Source organism: Streptopelia decaocto (assembly GCF_964273445.1).
Source record: "Streptopelia decaocto genome assembly, chromosome: 30".
Lineage (NCBI taxonomy): Eukaryota > Metazoa > Chordata > Aves > Columbiformes > Columbidae > Streptopelia > Streptopelia decaocto.
In genome coordinates this window covers 23,882-44,898 of record NC_138685.1, presented here as the reverse complement: position 1 = coordinate 44,898, position 21,017 = coordinate 23,882, and the positions used below count along the sequence as shown (strand labels likewise).

The window sequence follows — 21,017 nt, the reverse complement described above, 5'->3', positions numbered from 1 at the left end:
TTAAGCGGGAGCGGGACCCCCTAAAGCCGCGACCCCTGCTGCATGAACGCCCAGGGGACGCCGGAGCCGGCGAGGGGACACCGGGCTCCGCTGGGACAATTGACCTCCCCCCCGCGCCCCCCCCGCGCCCGGATGCTTCGGCGCGAGCACGGGAAGCAGAACCGGTGCGCCGGCACCGCCGGGCACTGCACGAAATGCGTGTCCTCCAACCTGCGCCGGCACAACCCGCAGCACAACATCGCCGAACCCTCCTCGGCAAACGGCGCCGGCCGCTGCGGCAAAGCCTCGGGCGCCGGCGGGCGGCGGAAGAAGCGGACGGCTTCGGTGAAGAGCTCGCCCAGCAGGCGCCAATCGCCGCTGCCACGGCGCTTCTCGTACTCCAGGTACTTGTAGCCAGAGGAAATGGCTTTGCTGGGCGCACGCAGGCAATCCTGGAACATCTGTTTGGCCAAACCGAGCACGCCGGCGTAGACGCTACCGGAGCCGCACGGGTACTCGGCGAAGAGCTTGAGCTCGAACTCGAAGCCCGGCCGGGGCGCGGCGTCGAAGGCGAACACCCGGCCCACCAACGCGTGGTCCTTGCGGAAGCGAACGTTGAAGGGAGTGCAGCCGGCGAGCGCGGCCAGGTGTTCCCGCACCGCCGGCGGCTTCCCCGGCCAGGCCTCGGCGCGGCCGCGCACGGCGGCGCTCAGCTCCGCCAGGGAGCCGGCGCCGCGCGGCTGCGGCACCGGGGGAGGAGACTCGGGGCGGGCGGGGAGAGCGCCGGGGTTGCGCCAGGTCTCAGCGTGGTTGTGCCGGTTGTCACCGGGGTTGTGGGAGGTCTCACCGTGGCCGTGCCGGATGCCACCGGGGTTATGCCAGGTCTCACTGTGGTTGTGCCAGGTCTCACCGTGGCCGTGCCGGTTGTCACCAGGGTTGTGGGAGGACTCATGGTGACCGTGCTGGATGTCACCGTGGTTATGCCAGGTCTCACCATGGTTGTGCCAGGTCTCACCGTGGCCACGCTGGTTGTCACCGGGGTTGTTTGAGGTCTCAATGTGGTTGTGCCAGGTCTCACCGTGGCTTGTGCCGGTTGTCACCAGGGGTTGTGGGAGGACTCATGGTGACCGTGCCGGATGTCACCGTGGTTATGCCAGGTCTCACCTGTGGCTGTGCCGGTTGTCACCGGGGTTGTGGGAGGTCTCACCGTGGCCGTGCCGGTTGTCACCGGGGTTGTTAGAGGTCTCACCGTGGCCATGCCGGGTCTCCCCGTGACCGTGCCGGGTCTCACCGAGGTTATGCCGGGTCTCACCATGGCCATGCCGGGTCTCCCCGTGGTTATGCCGGGTCTCCCCGCGGCGATGCCGGAAGCGCCGGGCGGCCTCCAGCAGCGGCTCGATGCGGTGGGTGCCCTCGAAGTTGACGCAGCCCCGGCAAACGGCCTCGCTGAAGTCCCGCACCACGGCCCACGGCGTCTTGGGCAGCTCGCACAGGTAGCACCACTGTCGCCTCCACGCCATGGTGGGGACACGGGGGACAACGAGCCCTCCCAGGGTCCCCTCACAGCCCAGCGCCCCCCGCAAGGTCCCCACGGAGGGTCCCGCTGCTCACCGGGGGACCCACGGAGCCACCGGGACGGGGCGGGAAAAGCCGCGTTGGAGCGCAGTGCGCCTGCGTGGCGCGCCCACTGAGCTCCGCCCCCTTGGAGCGGTGAATGGAGCCGCGATGTGAATGGAGGGGGAGCTTGTCGTTCTCAATGGGAGGGGGCGTGGCCACGCGGTGACCAATGGGAGCGGCGGGACTCGCGGCTCGTTTCCCAGGGGAGGGCGCCACAGGCGCGCGTCGCTCTGCCCCGTCTCATGAGTGACAGCAGCAGCAACCAATGGCTCCGAGGGAGTGGGAGGGGAGGGGGTGGGGCTCCGCCCCGCAGCCAATAGCAGCGGGAGGACGGCGCGGCTGCGCGGGGAGGCTCAACGGCTGCCGGGAGGGAGGCGGGCGGGGGGTGATAGGCGGCGGAGAGAGCCAATGAGGAGGCGGGGCGGGGAGCAGCCGGCCAATGGCGCTGCACAGGGGCGGGGCTGCGGCCGAGGCGGGTGGCGGAGCGCGGTGAGTGAGCGCGTCCCCCCATCAGCCCCAAGGGCTGGGACCCCCCCCAAAACAGACCCCCCCCCAAACACCCCCCAAAACCCTGTGTCCCCCCCAAATCCATGGTCCCTCTGTCCCCCCAAACACCCCCCCAAAGCCCTGGACCCCCATCCCCACAAACACCCCCCCCAAGACCTATGTCCCCCCAAATCCATGGGTCCCTATGTCCCCCCAAACACCCCCCCCCAATCCCTGTGTCCCCCCAAATCCCTATGCCCCCAAATAGCCCCATGTCCCTCCAAACAGCCCCCCCCACCTCAACCAGAATCCACCTGATCCCCCCACCCCAAAACCTGGGTCCCCTCTTTTGGGGTTCCCCCAACTCCTGGGGATTCCCCAACTCCTGGGGATTCCCCAGCCCCTGGGGGTTCCCCAGCCCCTGGGGGGTCCCCCAACTCCTGGGGATTCCCCAACTTCTGGGGGTCCCCCAACTCCTGGGGGTTCCCCCGACCCCTGAGGGTCCCCCCAACTCCTGGGGGTGCTCCCAACTCCTGGGGATTCCCCAACTTCTGGGGGTCCCCCAACTCCTGGGGTTCCCCCAACTCCTGGGGGTTCCCCCAACTCCTGGGGTTCCCCCAACCCCTGGGGCTTCCCCCAACTCCTGGGGATTCCCCAACTTCTGGAGGTCCCCCAACTCCTGGGGGTTCCCCCGACCCCTGAGGGTCCCCCCAACTCCTGGGGGTGCCCCCAACTCCTGGGGGTGCTCCCAGGGGTCCCCCCCCCCAATCCCAGGGCCATGGAGGAGCCGCGGTCTCTTCAAGCCGACTGTACCTTCCGGCACGGGGGCCACAGCGTCCGCCTGACCTTGACCCCCGCGACCTTGACCGTGGCCGTGGAGGCTCACGGCACCGGCGACCGCTGGAGGGGCCAGTTCGACGCCGCCTGTGAGTCCCACATTGTGTATGGGGGGGGGGTTGAATTTGCCACCCCCCCCCCCACCGCCCGAACGCTGAGTGACCCCCTCATCTCCCCACAGTCATCGAGGACCTGACCCACAAAACGGGGAATTTCAAGCAATTTGGCGTTTTCTGCCACATGCTGGAGCTGGCGCTGACGCAGGTGAGGCTGAGCCCCCCCCCCACTGCCCCATGGAAAACATTTTTGGGGGGGGGGTCCCAGAACTGGACCACGAGTGGTGGTCAATGGGGCAGAGTCCTGTATCCAGTGGGGTGTTGGATCTGGGCAGGAACAACCCCAGGTCCCAGTATAAGTTGGGAATGACCCATTGGAGAGCGGTGAAAAGGGACCTGGGGGACAGCAGGATGAGCTTGAGAAAAGGGTTTAGTTCAGATACTGTCAGTATATACTTGGGGAACATATATATAATGTATACAGCCATAGCACTCTGAGAATGGCTGATCTGGGAAGCTAAGCAGGGTCGGCCCCGCTCAGCACTTGGATGGGAGACCTTGTATATACACCCATAACACCCTGAGAACACTTGATCTGGGAAGCTAAGCAGGGTCGGCCCCGCTCAGCACTTGGATGGGAGACCATGTATATACACCCATAACACCCTAAGAATGGCTGATCTGGGATATACTTGGGGATCATATATATATATATAATATATATAGCCATAGCACCATAAGAATAGCTGATTTGGGAAGCTAAGCAGGGTCGGGCCCGCTCAGCACTTGGATGGGAGACCTTGTGGCCAGGAAGCCAATGGGACCTGGGGGGTTAGAAGTGGGTGGGCAGTAGGTCAGAGAGGTTCTCCTGCCCCTCTACTCTGCCCTTGGAAAGGGGTTTAGTTCAGATACTATCACAATATACTTGGGGATCATATGTATATATAATATATACACCCATAGCACCTTGAGAATGGCTGATCTGGGAAGCTAAGCAGGGTCGGGCCCGGTCAGCACTTGGATGGGAGACCTTGTATATACACCCATAGCACCCTGAGAATGGCTGATCTGGGAAGCTAAGCAGGGTCGGCCCCGGTCAGCACTTGGATGGGAGACCTTGTGGCCAGGAAGCCAATGGGACCTGGGGGGGGTTAGAAGGGGGTGCTCAGAAGGTCCCTTCTGATCCCTGTGTCCCCCCCCCCAGGGCAGCGAGTCCGTGAGCCTGGAGCTCTTGAGCTTCTCAGACCTGCAGACCCTACGCACCCGAAAAATGGGGGGGGACGCGCGGCCGCCCCCCCGAAGCGCCTCCCCGCTCCGCGCCAAGCGCTACCTCATCCTCATCTACTCCGTGGAGTTCGACAGGTGACATAGAGACACTGCGGGGGGGGACAAGGCGCTGGGGACACCGCTGTCACCCCCACTTTGTGTGTTGTGTCCCCCCCCCAATCAGGATCCACTACCCGCTGCCGCTGCCCTATGTGGGGCGACCCGACCGGGACCCCCAAATCCGGCGCCTGCAGGAGGAGTGAGCCGCGCGGTGTCACCGCTGGGGATGTGGGGGGGTCAGGGTGAGGAGGGGACCCCAAAACCCCCCCTGTGCCCCCCCCAGGGTGCGGCGGGCGCGGGAGGAGACGCGGGCGGCGCTGCGGCGCCTGGAGGACGAACGAGAGCGGCACCGGCGGCTGCTCCGGCGCCTGGAGGATGAGGTGGGTTGGGGGGTGCTGGGGGTGTCGGGGGGGGGGCCTGGACCCCCAAACTGTCCTTGTCCCCCCCAAATTGTCCTTGTCCCCCACTAAACTGTCCCTGTCTCCCCTGACCATCCTTGTCCCCTCTAAACTGTCTCTGTGCCCCCCCCAAACCATCTTTGTCCCCCCCAAAATCTCTGTCCCCCCCAAACCATCCCTGTCCCCCCTAAACCGTCCTTATCCCCCCCAAACTATCCTTGTCCCCTCTAAACTGTCCTTGTCCCCCTAAACCATCCTTGTCCCCCCCAAACCGTCCCTGTCTCCCCAAACTGTCCTTGTCCCCCCCAAACTGCCCTTGTCCCCCCCAAACTGTCCTTGTACCCCCCAAACCGTCCCTGTCCCCCCTAAACCATCCTTGTCCCCCCCAAACCGTCCTTGTCCCCCCCAAACTATCCTTGTCCCCCAAAAACTGTCCCTGCCCCCCCCAAACTCTCCCTGTACCCCTAAATAGTCCCTGTGCCCCCCAAACTCTCCCTGTCCCCCCCAAACTGTCCTTGTCCCCCTCAAACTGTCCCTGTCCCCCCTAAACTGTCCTTGTCCCCCCAAACCCTCCCTGTGCCCCCCAAACCATCCCTGTCCCCTCAAAACTGTCCCTGTCCCTTCTAAACCATTGCTACCCCCCCCAAACTTTCCCTGTCCCCTCTAAATTGTCCCTGTCCCCCCCAAACTGTCCCTGTCCCCCCAAACTGTCCCTGTCACCCCTAAACCGTCCTTGTCCCCCCCAGCTGGCCGAGGCGAAGGCGTCGGAGCGGCGGCTCCAGCAGCGGGTGCAGCGGCTCACGGCCGAGCTGGGCGCCTGCAGGAGGGGGTGAGAGGATTTGGGGGACCCCCCGTGTCCCCCAATGTCCCCTGTGTCCCCTTTGTCCCCCCCCGACACCTCCGGTCCCCCCGCAGCCACCGGACACCCACAGGCTCAGAGCGACGCTCCCGCTCCGGATCCCGCCCCCCGGCGCCGGCACCGGCACCCGCAGGTGGGTGACACTCGGGGGGACACCGGGGGGGACGTCACGGTCCGGTCCGTCTCTTACTTGTCCCTCTCCTGTCCGCTGGGTGACATCAAGTCCCTCTATATTCTCAGCATCCTGTCTGTGTCGCCAATTTGATGTCACCATCCATTTGGTGACATCAACCCCCTCTATATTCTCAGCATCCCATCGGTGTCACCAATTTGATGTCACCATCCATTTGGTGACATCAACCCCCTCTATATTCTCAGCATCCCATCCGTGTCACCAATTCAATGTCACCATCCATTTGGTGACATCAACCCCCTCTATTCTCAGCATCCCATCTGTGTCGCCAATTCAATGTCACCGTCCATTTGGTGACGTCAACCCCCTCTATTCTCACCATCCTGTCCATGTCACCAATGTCACCATCCGTTTGGTGACATCAACCCCCTCTATATTCTCAGCATCCTCTCCATGTCACCAATTCGATGTCACCATCCATTTGGTGACATCAACCCCCTCTATTCTCAGCATCCCATCTGTGTCGCCAATTCGATGTCACCATCCATTTGGTGACATCAACCCCCTCTATTCTCAGCATCCCATCTGTGTCGCCAATTCAATGTCACCGTCCATTTGGTGACATCAACCCCTCTATATTCTCACCATCCCATCTGTGTCACCTACTCAATGTCACCATCCGTTTGGTGACATCAAGCTCCTCTATATTCTCAGCATCCTCTCCATGTCGCCAACTCAATGTCACCATCCATTTGGTGACATCAAGCCCCATTGGGTGACATCAACCCCCTCTATATTCTCAGCATCCCATCCGTGTCACCAATTCAATGTCACCGTCCATTTGGTGACATCAAGTCCCATTCGGTGACATCAACCCCCTCTATATTCTCAGCATCCCATCTGTGTCGCCAACTCAATGTCACCGTCCATTTGGTGACATCAACCCCTCTATATTCTCACCATCCCATCTGTGTCACCTACTCAATGTCACCATCCGTTTGGTGACATCAAGCTCCTCTATATTCTCAGCATCCTCTCCATGTCGCCAACTCAATGTCACCATCCATTTGGTGACATCAAGTCCCATTGGGTGACATCAACCCCCTCTATTCTCAGCATCCCATCCGTGTCGCCAATTTGATGTCACCGTCCATTTGGTGACATCAAGTCCCATTGGGTGACATCAAGCCCCATTGGGTGACACCAATCCCCTCTATTCTCAGCATCCCATCCGTGTCACCAACTCGATGTCACCATCCATTTGGTGACATCAACCCCCTTGATATTCTCACCATCCCATCTGTGTCGCCAATTTGATGTCACCATCTGTTTGATGACATCAAGCCCCATTGGGTGACACCAACCCCCTCTATTCTCAGCACCCATCCGTGTCACCAATTCAATGTCACCGTCCATTTGGTGACATCAACCCCCTCTATATTCTCAGCATCCCATCTGTGTTGCCAATTCAATGTCACCATCCATTTGGTGACATCAACCCCCTCTATATTCTCAGCATCCCATCCGTGTCACCAATTCAATGTCACCGTCCATTTGGTGACATCAAGTCCCATTCGGTGACATCAACCCCCTCTATATTCTCACCATCCCATCTTTGTCGCCAATTCAATGTCACCATCCATTTGGTGACATCAACCCCCTCTATTCTCACCATCCCATCTGTGTCACCAACTCAATGTCACCATCCGTTTGGTGGCATCAAGGTCCTCTATATTCTCAGCATCCCATCTGTGTCGCCAATTCAATGTCACCATCCATTTGGTGACATCAAGCCCCATGATGTCACCATTCGGTGACATCAACCCCCTCTATATTCTCAGCATCCCATCCGTGTTGCCAATTTGATGTCACCGTCCATTTGGTGACATCAAGTCCCATTGGGTGACATCAAGCCCCACTGGGTGACATCAACCCCCTCTATATTCTCACCATCCCATCTGTGTCGCCAACTCAACGTCACCATCCCCTCGGTGACCTCGCGACGCGCTCGTTATCATTTAATCAGCGCAACTTGATTATTTCGCCCAATTAAGGCCCCCGGTTGTCCCCATCTTTGTCCCCCCCAGTGTCCCGCCCGCCGCGCTTCGACCCCACGGCGTTCGTGCGTTCCCGGCAGCGCCGGCAGCAGGAGATCGACCTCCAAAAGTAAGAGGTGACGCCGTTGTCACCACCGCTGTCCCCTCCCTGCGCGTGGGGACACGTGGGGACACCCCAAAGCCCTCACCGTGGGTGTGTCCCCCCCTCCATGTCTCCCTTGGGTGCAGCCGGCGGCACCGGGCGGCTTTCGGCAGCGCCAGCCCGGCGCGGAGCCGCGGGCGCAGCTCCTCGGGTGAGTGGGGTGCGGGGGGCACCCGGGGGTGCTGGGGGGCTCCCATTGGTCCTAGGGGGCAGATGTGGGTCCTGGGGGGTACCCAGGGGTCCTATGGGGCAGCTGTGGGTCCTGGGGGGCACCCATTGGTCCTATGGGACAGCTGTGGGTGCTGGGGGCAGCTGTGGGTGCTGGGGGGCACCCATTGGTCCTAGGGGGCAGCTGTGGGTCCTGGGGGCAACTGTGGGTGCTGGGGGTTTCCCATGGGTGCTGGGGGCTCCCATGGGTCCTGGGGGACACCCATAGGTCCTATGGGGCAGCTGTGGGTCCTGGGGGGCACCCATGGGTCCTATGGGGCAGCTGTGGGTGCTGGGGGCAACTGCGGGTCCTGGGGGGCACCCATGGGTCTTATGGGGCAGTTGTGGGTCCTGGGGGGCACTCATTGGTCTTATGGGGCAGCTGTGGGTGCTGGGGGCAACTGTGGGTCCTGGGGGGCACCCATGGGTCTTATGGGGCAGTTGTGGGTCCTGGGGGGCACCCATTGGTCTTATGGGGCAGCTCTGGGTCCTGGGGGGCACCCATGGGTCCTATGGGGCAGCTGTGGGTCCTGGGGGCATCTGTGAGTCCTGGGGGGGCTCCCATTGGTCCTAGGGGGCACCCATGAGTCCTATGGGGCAACTGTGGGTGCTGGGGGTTTCCATGGGTGCTGGGGGGCTCCCATGGGTCCTGGGGGACACCCATGGGTCTTATGGGGCAGCTGTGGGTGCTGGGGGCAACTGTGGGTCCTGGGGGACACCCATGGGTCTTATGGGGCAGCTGTGGGTCCTGGGGGGTACCTAGGGGTCCTGGGGGGCAGCTGTGGGTGCTGGGGGGCTCCCATGGGTCCTGGGGGGCTCCCTGACCCCCCCAAATTCCTCCCCGCAGCCGAAAGCGTCCGGAGCCGCCACTCGGCCCTGAGCTCCGGCAGCACCGTCACCGACCCCCCCAAACCCAGGTGACAATGGGGGGGGGACCCAAGGGGGGGTGACAAGGACACCCAGGTGTCCCCCCAACACCCTGACCCCCCCCCCCCCATCACCCCCAAAAACAGGGGCAGGAGCGTCACCCGCAGACCCTTGAGCGCCTCATCCTGCAATGGACCCGTGAGTGACCCCCCCCCAATGTGTGTCCCCCCCACTTTGGGGTTTAGGGACACCCCCCAAATGCCACTGTCACCCCCCCCAGGCCACCCTCCCGTCCCCACTCGCAGGTGCCACCAAGCGCCCCGGGAAAGGTGAGACTGTGTGTGTCCCCCCTTATTTTTTGGGGTGCCCCCCACCCCAATTTTGGCCTTTTTCACCCCATTTTCTGCGCCCCCCCCCCCCACCCCAAAAGAGAATCGGGATGAGGAGCCCTTGGCCGAGATCGACGCGCGGCTGCGGGCGCTGCAGGAGTATATGGAGCGGTTGGGGACACGGTGACATCCCAATGTCCCCCCCCGTGTCCCCATGTCCCCCCCGTGTCCCCATGTCCCCCCCGTGTCCCCATGTCCCCCCCATATCCCCCTATTCCCCCCAATAAACCCTGGTGTGACCACATCGCCTCTTGTGTCCCCATGTCCCCCACCCCGTGTCCTCCTGCTGGGGACACAGTGGGGGGGACACCCCGAGGTGTCCCCGTCCCCCCCCCCCATGGTGACACCGATGTCCCCACGGCGCCGGTTCTGTCACCTCCAGGGCTTTATTCAGCCTCATGGCAAAGTGGTGGCGTTTGGGGACAATGGTGGCGTTTGGGGACAACGGTGGCATCCCATTGATCTCGGGCAGCAGGTGACAATCCCATTGATGTCCCCATTGATGTCCCCATGTCACATCCCATTGGTCTCAGGCAGCAGGTGACAATCCCGTTGATGTCCCCATGTCACATCCCATTGGTCTCCAGGAGCAGGTGACAATCCCGTTGATGTCCCCATGTCACATCCCATTGATCTCGGAGAGCAGGTGACAATCCATCACGATGTCCCCATGTCACGTCCCATTGATCTTGGGCAGCAGGTGACAATCCCATTGCTGTCCCCATGTCACATCCCATTGATCTCGGAGAGCAGGTGACAATCCCATTGATGTCCCCATTGATGTCCCCAAGTCACATCCCATTGATCTCGTGCAGCAGGTGACAATCCATCACGATGTCCCCATGTCACATCCCATTGATCTCGGGCAGCAGGTGACAATCCCATTGCTGTCCCCATGTCACATCCCATTGATCTCGGGCAGCAGGTGACAATCCATCACGATGTCCCCATGTCACATCCCATTGGTCTCAGGCAGCAGGTGACAATCCCGTTGATGTCCCCATGTCACATCCCATTGATCTCAGGAAGCAGGTGACAATCCCATTGCTGTCCCCATGTCACATCCCATTGATCTTGGGCAGCAGGTGACAATCCCATTGATGTCCCCATTGATGTCCCCATGTCACATCCCATTGATCTCAGGCAGCAGGTGACAATCCCATTGATGTCCCCATGTCACATCCCATTGATCTCGGGCAGCAGGTGACAATCCCGTTGATGTCCCCACGTCACATCCCATTGGTCTCAGGCAGCAGGTGACAATCCCATTGATGTCCCCATGTCCCCATCGCTGTCCCCGTGTCCCCATCGCTGTCCCCTATTGTCCCCTCATCCCCCCCAGTGTCCCTGTCCCCCATTGTCCCCATTGTCCCCATTGTCACACCCCATTGATCTCGGGCAGCAGGTGACAATCCCATTGCTGTCCCCATGTCCCCATCGCTGTCCCCGTGTCCCCACCGCTGTCCCCATTGTCCCCATGGTCACATCCCATTGGTCTCAGGCAGCAGGTGACAATCCCATCGCTGTCCCCATGTCCCCATCGCTGTCCCCGTGTCCCCATTGTCCCCACGGTCACACCCCGTGGATCTCGGGCAGCAGCCGACACGCCACCACGATGTCCCCATGTCCCCATTGCTGTCCCCGTGTCCCCATTGTCCCCACGGTCACACCCCGTGGATCTCGGGCAGCAGCCGACACGCCACCACGATGTCCCCATCGCTGTCCCCATGTCCCCATTGCTGTCCCCATGTCCCCATTGCTGTCCCCGTGTCCCCATTGTCCCCACGGTCACACCCCGTGGATCTCGGGCAGCAGCCGACACGCCACCACGATGTCCCCATGTCCCCATTGCTGTCCCCATGTCCCCATTGTCACACCCCGTGGATCTCGGGCAGCAGCCGACACGCCACCACGATGTCCCCATGTCCCCATTGTCCCCATTGTCACACCCCGTGGATCTCGGGCAGCAGCCGACACGCCACCACGATGTCCACGGTGTCCGCCAGGTGGCGCAGGTCCCGGCGCGCCTCGCGCAGCCCGTGCGTCACCGCGGCCGCCGCCGCCTGCGCGCGCCCCAGCCGCCCCGCCAGCGCCCCCAAGCGGCGGGAGGCCGCCCCCCACCCCCCCCGCACCGCCCCGCCCACCGCCCCCCGCAACCGCCCCGCCCCCCCCCGCAACCGCTGCTGGAACAGCGACGGGACCCCCCCCCGGGACCCTTCATCCAATTCACGGTGGGGGGGGGCTGGTTTGCCCCCCCCCGTTGAATCTTCATCATCATCATCATCATCGTCCGTTTCGGAGGCTTCGCCCGGGACCTTCAGCCCGGAGACCCCCCCCCCGGGGACCCCCCCCGGGAGCTCCGGGTCGGAGTCGCTTTCGGAGGCTTCGCCCGGGACCACCCTGGGGGAGCGGGGGGGGACGGACATGGCCTGGGGGGGGGGGAATGGGGGGGGTCAGGGGGATGGACCCCCCCCACAGTGACCCCCAAACCCCCAGTGACCCCCCCCCCCGGGGCTGGACCCCCCCAATGACCCCCAACCCCCCAGTAACCCCCATATCCCCCAGTGACCCCCCCCTGGGACTGGACCGCCCCCCCCCCCCCCCCCAGTGACCCCCATATCCCCCAGTGACCCCCCCCCCTGGGGCTGGACCCCCCCCCCCACAGTGACCCCCATATCCCCCAGTGACCCCCCCCCCCGGGGCTGGACCCCCCCCCCCCCACAGTGACCCCCAAGCCCCCCAATAACCCCCATATCACCCAGTGACCCCCAACCCCCCCAGTAACCCCCATATCTCCCAGTGACCCCCCCCTGGGGCTGGACCCCCCCCCCCCCCAATGACCCCCCACCCCCCAGTAACCCCCATATCCCCCAGTGACCCCCCCCCTGGGGCTGGACCCCCTCCCCCCCCCCCAGTGACCCCCAACAACCCCCAGTGACCCCCAAACCCCACAGTGATCCCCCCCCTGGGGCTGCCCCCCCCCCCCCCCAGTGACCCCCATATCCCCTAGTGGCCCCCCCCCGGGGCTGGACCCCCCCAATGACCCCCCCCCCGCTCCATCCTCACACCCCCCGTACCCCCAACTCCACGTGGACCCCCCAAATCCCCCCCCAACCTACGCCCATCCCCCCTCCCCACCCGGGAACACCCACGGGGACCCCTAAACCGCGCCCCCCCCGGGCTTCCCCTCCCCACGGCGACCCCAGACCCTCCCGCTCCGGCCCCTCCCTCCCCCCAGGACCCCCCAGGACCCCCCGGGACCCCCCAAATCTCCCACCTCCTTCCCGCCGCCGCCGCTGCTCACATGACGCGGGAGCGCCGCGTCACGTGGCACGCCCAGCCGCCAAATCGGGAAGTCGCCCACACTAAATATGGCGGCGCCCGGGTGGGGCTGCGCGGCGCCAAGGCGCATGCGCGGGACGGGGAGAGTAGGGCAGTGCGCTCTGCCCCCTGGCGGAGCGGCGGGGGCGCGCTGCGGGAATGGCACTGGGGGGGGGTAATTGGGGACATTGCGGGGGGAATTGGGGACACTGGGGGGAACTGGGAGGGGACCGGGGTGACGAGGACACTGGGATGGCCCCTGGTGTCCCCTGTCCCCAATGTAGGAGCTGGTTTTGGGGTTCAAACCCCCACTTGGGGTGGGGGGTTGCCAGTGTCACCCATCCTAGTGGCTGGTGTCACCCACACTGGTGGCCAGTGTCACCCACACTGGTGGCCGGTGTCACCCGCGCTGGTGTGGCTGGCAGGTGCCACCTGTCCCCCGGACCAGCAGGTTCCTCTGGCAGGAGCCACAGGAAGCGGCGGCGACGCCAGAGCGATGTCACCTCCATGTCACCTCCATGTCACCGCGGTGGCCGCGCCGTGTCACCAGCAGCGCTGTCCAATGGGCTCTGGCTCCTGATGGGGGTCCCCGTGTCCCCCATGTCCCCTCAGTCCCCGCCATGTCCCCTCCATGTCCCTCCCCATGTCCCCCATGTCCCCTCCATGTCCCCCATGTCCCCTCCATGTCCCCCGTGTCCCTGCTGGGGCCACCCGGGCGTCTCTGGGCGCTGACTCAGGGCTCTCCCGCGGTGCGGCCGGAACTTCTGCCCCGCGTTAATTAGCTAATTCATTAATTGTTTCCTCCGGGGGCGGGGGGGGGCCCCACCCGCTATAAAAGCGGCGGCGGAGGAGCCGGGATCGGTCCCAGGAGGAGGGATGGAGCCGGGGGCGCCGGCCGGGGTAGGACATGGGGACAGGGATGGGGACGTGGGGACATAGACAGGGACATGGGGACAGGGATGGGGACATGGGGGTGGGGACAGGGACGTGGGGATGGGGACATGGGGGTGGGGACATGGAGACATAGACACGGACATGGGGACATAGACAGGGATGGGGACATGGGGATGGGGACATGGGGATGGGGACATGGGGATGGGGACATGGGGACGGGACATAGGGACATGGATGGGGACATGGGGATGGGATGGGGACATGGGGATGAGGACAGGGACATGGGGACAGGGACATGGGACAGGGACATGGGGACGGGGACATGGGGACGAGGACAAGGACATGAGGATGGGACATGGGGATGGGGACATTGGGACAGGGACATGAGGATGGGACATGGGGATGGGGACATAAGGATGGGGACAGGACATAGAGACATGGATGGGGACATGGGAACGGGGACATGGGGATGGGATGGGGACATGGGGACAGGGACATGGGACAGGGACATGGGGATGAGGACAAGGACATGAGGATGGGACATGGGGATGGGGACATGGGAATGGGGACATGGGGACATAGACAGGGACATGGGACAGGGATAGGGACATGGGGATAGGGATGGGGACATGGGGATGGGGACATGGGGACGGGACATAGAGACATGGATGGGGACATGGGGATGGGATGGGGACATGAGGATGGGACATGGGGATGGGGACATGAGAATGAGACATGGGGACATGGGGACGGGGACATGGGGTTGGGGACAGGGACATGGGGACAGGGACATGGGGATGAGGACGGGACATGGGGACATGGGGATGGGGACACGGGGATGGGGACGTGGGGACATAGACAGGGACATGGGACAGGGATAGGGACATGGGGATGGGATGGGGACATGGGGATGGGATGGGGACATGGGGACAGGGACATGGGATGAGGACAAGGACACGAGGATGGGACATGGGGATGGGGACGTGGGATGGGGACATGGGGACATGGGGACATGGGGACGGGGACATGGGGACAGGGACATGGGGATGAGGACAAGGACATGAGGATGGGACATGGGACAGGGATGGGAGACATGGGGATGGGGACAGCGACATGGGGATGGGGACACGGGGATGGGGACACGGGGATGGGGACACGGGGGTGGAGACACGGGGGTGGAGACAGGGACATGGGGACGGGGACATGGGGACGTGGGGATGGGGTCATGGGGACGGGGACATGGGGACATGGGACAGGGACATGGGGATGGGGTCATGAGGACAGGGACATGGGGATGGGGACATGGGGATGGGGACATGGGGACGTGGGGATGGGGACATGGGGCCAGGGCCAGTGACAATGACAGTCCCCATGTCCCCAGTCTGTGTGTGTGTCCGTGTGCGGGGGGGGCCCCGCGGGACCCCCCGGCTGCAGCGAGGAGCGGCTGGCCTGTCTGTGCCCGGAAAGGGACAATGACAGCGGCCACTGCGGCCACCACGGCCACCACGGCGGCAACGGCGGCAACGGCGACGGGCAGCCCGGCCAGCACCCAGGTACGGGGACACGGGGGGACAGGGATGGGGGGGACAATGGGGACAGTGGGGACAGGGACAGTGGGGCGCAATGGGGACAGAGCGGGGCAATGGGGACAGTGGGGGGGACAGGGACATTGGGGGGCAATGGGGACAGTCCATCCCCAAAGTCCATCCCAGCCCATCCCAGTCCATCCCCAAAGTCCATCCCAGTCTATCCCAGTCCATCCCAGTCCACCCATCCCAGCCCATTATCCCCACCCCAGTCCATCCCAGTCCATCCCAGCCCATCCCCAAAGTCCATCCCAGTCCATCCCAGTCTACCCCAGTCCACCCATCCCAGCCCATAATCCCCAGTCCATCCCAGTCCACCCATCCCACCCCATTGTCCCCATCCCAGTCCATCCCAGCCCATCCCATCCCACCCCAGTCCATCCCCAATCCATCCCAGTCCATCCCAGTCCATCCCAGTCCATCCCAGTCCACCCCAGTCCATCTCGGTCCACCCCAGTCCATTCCAGTCCATCCCAGTCCATCCCAGCCCATCCCAGTCCATCCCAGCCCATTATCCCCACCCCAGTCCATCCCAGTCCATCCCAGCCCATCCCCAAAGTCCATCCCAGTCCATCCCAGTCTACCCCAGTCCACCCATCCCAGCCCATTATCCCCAGTCCATCCCAGTCCACCCATCCCACCCCATTGTCCCCATCCCAGCCCACCCCAGTCCATCCCTGTCCCACCCCATTATCCCCATCCCAGTCCATCCCATCCCACCCCATTATCCCAGTCCATCCCAGTCCATCCCAGCCCACCCCAGTCCATCCCCAAAGTCCACCCCAGTCCATCCCCAAAGTCCATCCCAGTCCATCCCAGTCCACCCATCCCAGCCCATTATCCCCATCCCAGTCCATCCCAGTCCATCCCAGTCCACCCCAGTCCATCCCCAATCCATCCCAGTCCATCCCAGTCCATCCCAGTCCACCCCAGTCCACCCCAGTCCATCTCGGTCCACCCCAGTCCATTCCAGTCCATCCCAGTCCATCCCCAAAGTCCATCCCAGTCCACCCCAGTCCATCCCCAAAGTCCATCTCGGTCCACCCCAGTCCATTCCAGTCCATCCCAGTCCATCCCCAAAGTCCATCCCAGTCCTTCCCAGTCCACCCCAGTCCATCCCCAAAGTCCATCTCGGTCCACCCCAGTCCATTCCAGTCCATCCCAGTCCATCCCCAAAGTCCATCCCAGTCCACCCCAGTCCATCCCCAAAGTCCATCTCGGTCCACCCCAGTCCATCCCAGTCCATCCCATCCCACCCCATTATCCCAGTCCATCCCAGTCCATCCCAGCCCACCCCAGTCCATCCCCAAAGTCCATCCCAGTCCATCCCAGTCCACCCCAGTCCACCCCAGTCGGTCCCAGCCGCGGTGTCACCGCTGTCCCCCTGTCCCGTTCCAGCGGCGCTGACGGAGGACGACGTGTACTGCCGCTGCCTGTCCAAGACGCTGTGCCACGCCGCCACCCCGGTCACCGTGGGCTTCTACGCGCCCTGCGGCCACCGGCTCTACGCGCTGCTCGACAAGGTCACCGGTGGGTGCCATGGGGACGCCGCGGGGACACCAGTCCACCCCAGTCCATTCCAGTGCACCCCAGTCCACCTCAGTCCATCCCAGTCCACCTCAGTCCATCCCAGTGCACACCAGTGCACCCCAGTCCATTCCAGTGCATTCCCAGTCCGTCTCAGTCCATCCCAGTCCACCCCAGTCCGGCTCAATCCATCCCAGTCCATCCTAGTCCATCCCAGTCCATCCCCAGTCTGTTTCAGTCCATTCCAGTCCATCCCAGTGCATCCCAGTCCATCCCAGTGCATCCCCAGTCCGTCTCAGTCCATCCCAGTCCACCCCAGTCCGGCTCAATCCATCCCAGTCCATCCTAGTCCATCCCAGTCCATCCCCAGTCCATCTCAGTCCATCCCAGTCCATCCTAGTCCATCCCAGTCCATCCTAGTCCATCCCAGTGTATCTCAGTCCATCCCAGTGCACCCCGGTCTATCCCAGTCCATACCAGTGCACCCCGGTCTATCCCAGTCCATTCCAGTCCACCCCAGTCCATCCCAGGGCACCTCAGTCTGTCTCCATCCATCCCAGTCCATCCCAGTCCATCCCAGTCCATTTCAGTCCATTCCAGTCCACCCCAGTCCATCCCAGTGCATCCCCAGTCCATCCCAGTCCATCCCAGTCCATCCCAGTGCACTCCAGTCCATCCCAGTGCACTCCAGTCCGTCTCAGTCCATCCCAGTCCACCCCAGTCCATCCCAGTCCATGCCAGTGCATCCCAGTCCATCCTAGTCCATCCCAGTCCATTCCAGTGCACCTCAGTGCATCTCAGTCCATCCCAGTCCATCCTAGTCCATCCCAGTGCATCCCCAGTCCGTCTCAGTCCATCCCAGTCCATCCCCAGTCCGTCTCAGTCCATCCCAGTCCATCCCCAGTCAGTCTCAGTCCATCCCAGTCCATCCCAGTGTATCTCAGTCCATTCCAGTGCATCCCAGTCCATCCCAGTGCACCCCAGTGCGTCCCCAGTCCGGTTCAGTCCATCCCAGTCCATCCCAGTGCACTCCAGTCCGGTTCAGTCCATCCCAGTGCATCCCAGTCCATCCCAGTGCACCCCAGTGCGTCCCCAGTCCGGTTCAGTCCATCCCAGTCCATCCCAGTGCACTCCAGTCCATCTCAGTCCATCCCAGTGCATCCCAGTCCATCCCAGTGCACCCCAGTGTGTCCCCAGTCCATCCCAGTCCATCCCAGTGCACTCCAGTCCGTCTCAGTCCATCCCAGTGCATCCCCAGTCCGGCTCAGTCCACCCCAGTCCATCCCAGTCCATTCCACTGCACCCTAGTCCATGCCATTGTCCTCCCATATCCCCCCACTCTCCTCATCCCCGTGTCCCCACCGCCCCCCCATTACCCCCCACCCCCCTGACCCCCACCCATTGTCCCCCCCCAGCCTTCATGCGCCAAGAAATGACCCGGCGCGAAGACTCGGCGCGCCGCCGCGGCCACCAACCCCCTCGCTCCCCCCACGGCTGGGGGCTCCTGCAAGCCCTCTGGCTACTGGCCTTTTACCGCCCGGTGGTCACCGAGAGCCACCTCCGCCGCAAGAACATCCGCTTCCTCTTCGTCCGCTTCAGCGCCTGGCAATTCGCCGGTTGCGACAAGCTCTGGGCCGGCTTGGTGACAACCTTATGCGACACCGTCCGGCAGCATTTCGGCGCCGTGCCCCTCGGCGTCTACCGGGTGATGGGGACGCGGCCGCGTTTCGCCGACGGCTTCAGCCAGCGCGAGTGGGTCCTGAAACGCGGCGCCTGCCTCAAGCTTTGGGGCGTCGTCGCCGTCCTCGTCATCGGCGTCACCATCCTGTTGGTGGCCCTGTTGTTGCCGCACCTCAAGGAGCACCAGGTGCTCAAGGTGGTTGGCGGCGCCATCACGTCGGTCTCCAGCTCCAGCCTGATCCTCGGCGCTTTCTCGGTGCTCAAGCACGTCTTGATCAGCCAAAAACACAAGATCGAGCAGTTGACCAACAGCGACAAGTTCGCCGGGCAGTTGGGTTTCATGAGCAAAGTGCGGCGGGAGGTGGAGGCGCTGCTGGACTTTTTGGCGTTCATGGAGATCTTCGAGCGGCGCCGGTTCCGCGTGGTGCTGGAAATCACCAGCTTGGACACGTGTTACCCGGAGAAAGTCGCCGGCGTCCTCAACGCCATGAATACGTTGCTTTCCAGAGCCAACACGCCCTTCATCTTCATCCTCGCCGTGGATCCCAGCGTCATCGTCCCCTGTTTGGAGCAGAGCAGCTGCATGAAGGGGATGGCGGACAGCGGGTACCTATACTTGAGCCGGACGGTCACGTTGCCGTTCTCCATCCCGGAGATGGGCGCCCGATCGCGCTTGAGTTGCCTCGAAGCCGCCGTGCAAACGCGGGAGGATTTAATGTACCGCATCATCACCGGCAACGTGGAGCAGCGGCGCCGCGCCAAGTGCGGCTCCGGCGCCGTTGCCGATCACCGCGAGCTGGACGCGGCCGCGGTGCTTTACATCCACGAGGCGTTCCGCTGCCTCCACGACGCCGCCGACCCGTTGGCCGCCTACGTGCCCAGCAGCGCCGCGCACGTGCGCCGCATCGTCAACACCATCCCCATCACCATCCGGTTGCTCCTGCACCGCGGCTCCGGCGCCTCCGTGTCGCCGCGCGCGGCCGCCGCCTGGGTGGTGATGGCCGACGGGTGGCCGTGCCGGTTGAGTTGGGTGTTGCGATGCCTGGAGGACGCGTGGCAGCGCCGAGCGGCGCCGGATTTGGCCGGGAGGTCTTTGTGGAGCGTTTTCCAAGAGACGGCGGCGGAGCTGAGCGCCCTGAGGCAACCGCTCAGGAACGTCTTGGGGTTGGATGGGGACCCCGAGTTGTTCCGCGTCTTCCTCGCGCGTGATTTCCCCTTCACCGCCGGTGACGCGCGGGTCCTCCTCGGTGTCACCGTCAACCTGGACCACTCCATCCGCCGCAAAATGGGGCTCCTGCGCGGCATCGACGGGCTCAAGAAATCCGGCGGCGCCGTGTCCCGCGGCGTCCAGTGTCCCCACCCCGAGTGAGAACCCCCCTCCCCAAAACGGACTCGGGCGGCGGTGACGCCGCGGTGTCCCCCTCGTGGATTTGGTGTCTCTAAGGGGAGGTGACAACGCACTGGGGTGACAGGGGACAACCCGAGGTGACCATGGCGGGGGTGTCGCCATCGCGGGGACCCCGGCGTCCGGGTGACCCCAATTACCCGCCCCGGTGACACCCCCAGGTTGCGTCCCCACGACCATACAAGGGGGGGGTCGTCCCATAATAAACCAGTTTAACCAGTTCAACCTCCCGCTCCATCATCTCTTGGCGGGGGGGTCACCATCGCAGGGACCCCGGCGTCCGGGTGACCCCAATTACCCGCCCCGGTGACACCCCCAGGTTGCGTCCCCACGACCATACAAGGGGGGGGTCGTCCCATAATAAACCAGTTTAACCAGTTCAACCTCCCGCTCCATCTCTTGGCGGGGGGGTCACCGTTGCAGGGACCCCGGCATCCGGGTGACCCCAATTACCCACCCCGGTGACACCCCCAGGTTGCGTCCCCACGACCATACAAGGGGGGGTCGTCCCATAATAAACCAGTTTAACCAGTTCAACCTCCCGCTCCATCATCTCTTGGCGGGGGGGTCACCGTTGCAGGGACCCCGGCGTCTGGGTGACCCCAATTACCCACCCCGGTGACACCCCCAGGTTGCGTCCCCACGACCACACAAGGGGGGGTCGTCCCATAATAAACCAGTTTAACCAGTTCAACCTCCCGCTCCATCATCTCTTGGCGGGGGGGTCACCATCGCAGGGACCCCGGCGTCCGGGTGACCCCAATTACCCGCCCCGGTGACACCCCCAGGTTGCGTCCCCACGACCATACAAGGGGGGGTCGTCCCATAATAAACCAGTTTAACCAGTTCAACCTCCCGCTCCATCATCTCTTGGCGGGGGGGTCACCGTTGCAGGGACCCCGGCGTCCGGGTGACCCCAATTACCCGCCCCGGTGACACCCCCAGGTTGTGTCCCCACGACCACACAAGGGGGGGTCGTCCCATAATAAACCAGTTTAACCAGTTCAACCTCCCGCTCCATCATCTCTTGGCGGGGGGGTCACCATGGCAGGGACCCCGGCGTCCGGGTGACCCCAATTACCCACCCCAGGTTGTGTCCCCACGACCACACAAGGGGGGGTCGTCCCATAATAAACCAGTTTAACCAGTTCAACCTCCCGCTCCATCTCTAGGGGGGGAATTGGCCCAAACGGCTCGTTAGCGTTAATTAATCACCAAAAAGCTCTAAAATCCCCCCCAATGCGTATTTTG

The 21,017-nt window shown here is 63.5% G+C and overlaps 5 protein-coding genes and 1 long non-coding RNA gene across 7 annotated transcripts in view; 4 read left to right on the top strand and 2 right to left on the bottom strand.

Moving 5' to 3' along the window:
- Positions 1-24, top strand: part of DMPK (DM1 protein kinase) — a gene marked incomplete at its 3' end in the record, with an annotated part of 15,587 nt that extends 15,563 nt beyond the window's left edge. Inside the window, exon 8 of the mRNA XM_082074010.1 lies at positions 6-24. Coding sequence (XP_081930136.1) covers positions 6-24 — 19 coding nt within the window. The remainder of the gene's footprint in view (positions 1-5) is intronic.
- Positions 21-1,801, bottom strand: LOC309450849 (interferon regulatory factor 2-binding protein 1-like; the record flags this gene model as incomplete). Its single annotated transcript, XM_082074009.1, is given in 3 exon segments — positions 21-1,088; positions 1,091-1,143; positions 1,187-1,801. Coding segments are annotated over 3 exon segments (1,434 nt in total). The 5' UTR covers positions 1,500-1,801.
- A 276-nt stretch (positions 1,802-2,077) lies between these two features.
- Positions 2,078-9,588, top strand: CCDC61 (coiled-coil domain containing 61). Its single transcript, XM_082074019.1, has 14 exons — positions 2,078-2,085; positions 2,857-3,008; positions 3,101-3,183; positions 4,180-4,337; positions 4,426-4,500; positions 4,585-4,681; positions 5,446-5,528; positions 5,615-5,691; positions 7,779-7,857; positions 7,977-8,041; positions 8,945-9,014; positions 9,111-9,162; positions 9,245-9,293; positions 9,395-9,588. The coding sequence occupies exons 2-14, from the start codon at positions 2,861-2,863 to the stop codon at positions 9,478-9,480; spliced, it is 1,122 nt and encodes a 373-aa protein (XP_081930145.1). The 5' UTR covers positions 2,078-2,085; positions 2,857-2,860; the 3' UTR covers positions 9,481-9,588.
- Positions 9,589-9,730: 142 nt separating this feature from the next.
- On the top strand, positions 9,731-10,656 carry LOC309450855. Its single transcript, XR_014186116.1, has 3 exons — positions 9,731-9,999; positions 10,054-10,278; positions 10,333-10,656. It is a non-coding gene; the product is annotated as an uncharacterized lncRNA (long non-coding RNA).
- A 270-nt stretch (positions 10,657-10,926) lies between these two features.
- BLOC1S3 (biogenesis of lysosomal organelles complex 1 subunit 3) lies at positions 10,927-12,692 on the bottom strand. The gene is made up of 2 exons (XM_082074014.1): positions 12,631-12,692; positions 10,927-11,782 (listed from the first exon to the last, which is right to left on the bottom strand). Exon 2 carries the CDS (start codon positions 11,777-11,779, stop codon positions 11,297-11,299), a length of 483 nt encoding a protein of 160 aa, XP_081930140.1. The 5' UTR covers positions 11,780-11,782; positions 12,631-12,692; the 3' UTR covers positions 10,927-11,296.
- Positions 12,693-13,493: 801 nt separating this feature from the next.
- Positions 13,494-20,730, top strand: NKPD1 (NTPase KAP family P-loop domain containing 1). Of its 2 annotated transcripts, XR_014186117.1 has the most exons (5): positions 13,494-13,574; positions 14,950-15,121; positions 16,553-16,684; positions 18,097-19,927; positions 20,712-20,730. XR_014186117.1 is itself a non-coding variant. In XM_082074018.1 (4 exons), the coding sequence occupies exons 1-4, from the start codon at positions 13,551-13,553 to the stop codon at positions 19,728-19,730; spliced, it is 1,962 nt and encodes a 653-aa protein (XP_081930144.1). In that variant the 5' UTR covers positions 13,494-13,550; the 3' UTR covers positions 19,731-19,978. The 2 variants fall into 2 exon arrangements, 1 of the variants encoding a protein (XP_081930144.1); XM_082074018.1 differs by lacking the exon at positions 20,712-20,730 and having other exon boundaries at positions 18,097-19,978.
- Positions 20,731-21,017: the final 287 nt, after the last annotated feature.

What these genes read in the sequence shown, in the direction of transcription:
- NKPD1 (XM_082074018.1), top strand. Translation starts at nt 13,551, where the DNA reads ATGGAGCCGGGGGCGCCGGCCGGG. An exon ending in AGCCGGGGGCGCCGGCCGGG is followed by an intron (nt 13,575 to 14,949) that starts GTAGGACATGGG and finishes CCATGTCCCCAG; the next exon opens with TCTGTGTGTGTGTCCGTGTG. An exon ending in GCTGCTCGACAAGGTCACCG is followed by an intron (nt 16,685 to 18,096) that starts GTGGGTGCCATG and finishes GTCCCCCCCCAG; the next exon opens with CCTTCATGCGCCAAGAAATG.
- BLOC1S3 (XM_082074014.1), bottom strand. Translation starts at nt 11,779, where the DNA reads ATGTCCGTCCCCCCCCGCTCCCCCAGGGTGGTCCCGGGCGAAGCCTCC.
- CCDC61 (XM_082074019.1), top strand. Translation starts at nt 2,861, where the DNA reads ATGGAGGAGCCGCGGTCTCTTCAAGCCGACTGTACCTTCCGGCACGGG. An exon ending in CAGGAGATCGACCTCCAAAA is followed by an intron (nt 7,858 to 7,976) that starts GTAAGAGGTGAC and finishes CCTTGGGTGCAG; the next exon opens with CCGGCGGCACCGGGCGGCTT. An exon ending in CCTCATCCTGCAATGGACCC is followed by an intron (nt 9,163 to 9,244) that starts GTGAGTGACCCC and finishes CACCCCCCCCAG; the next exon opens with GCCACCCTCCCGTCCCCACT.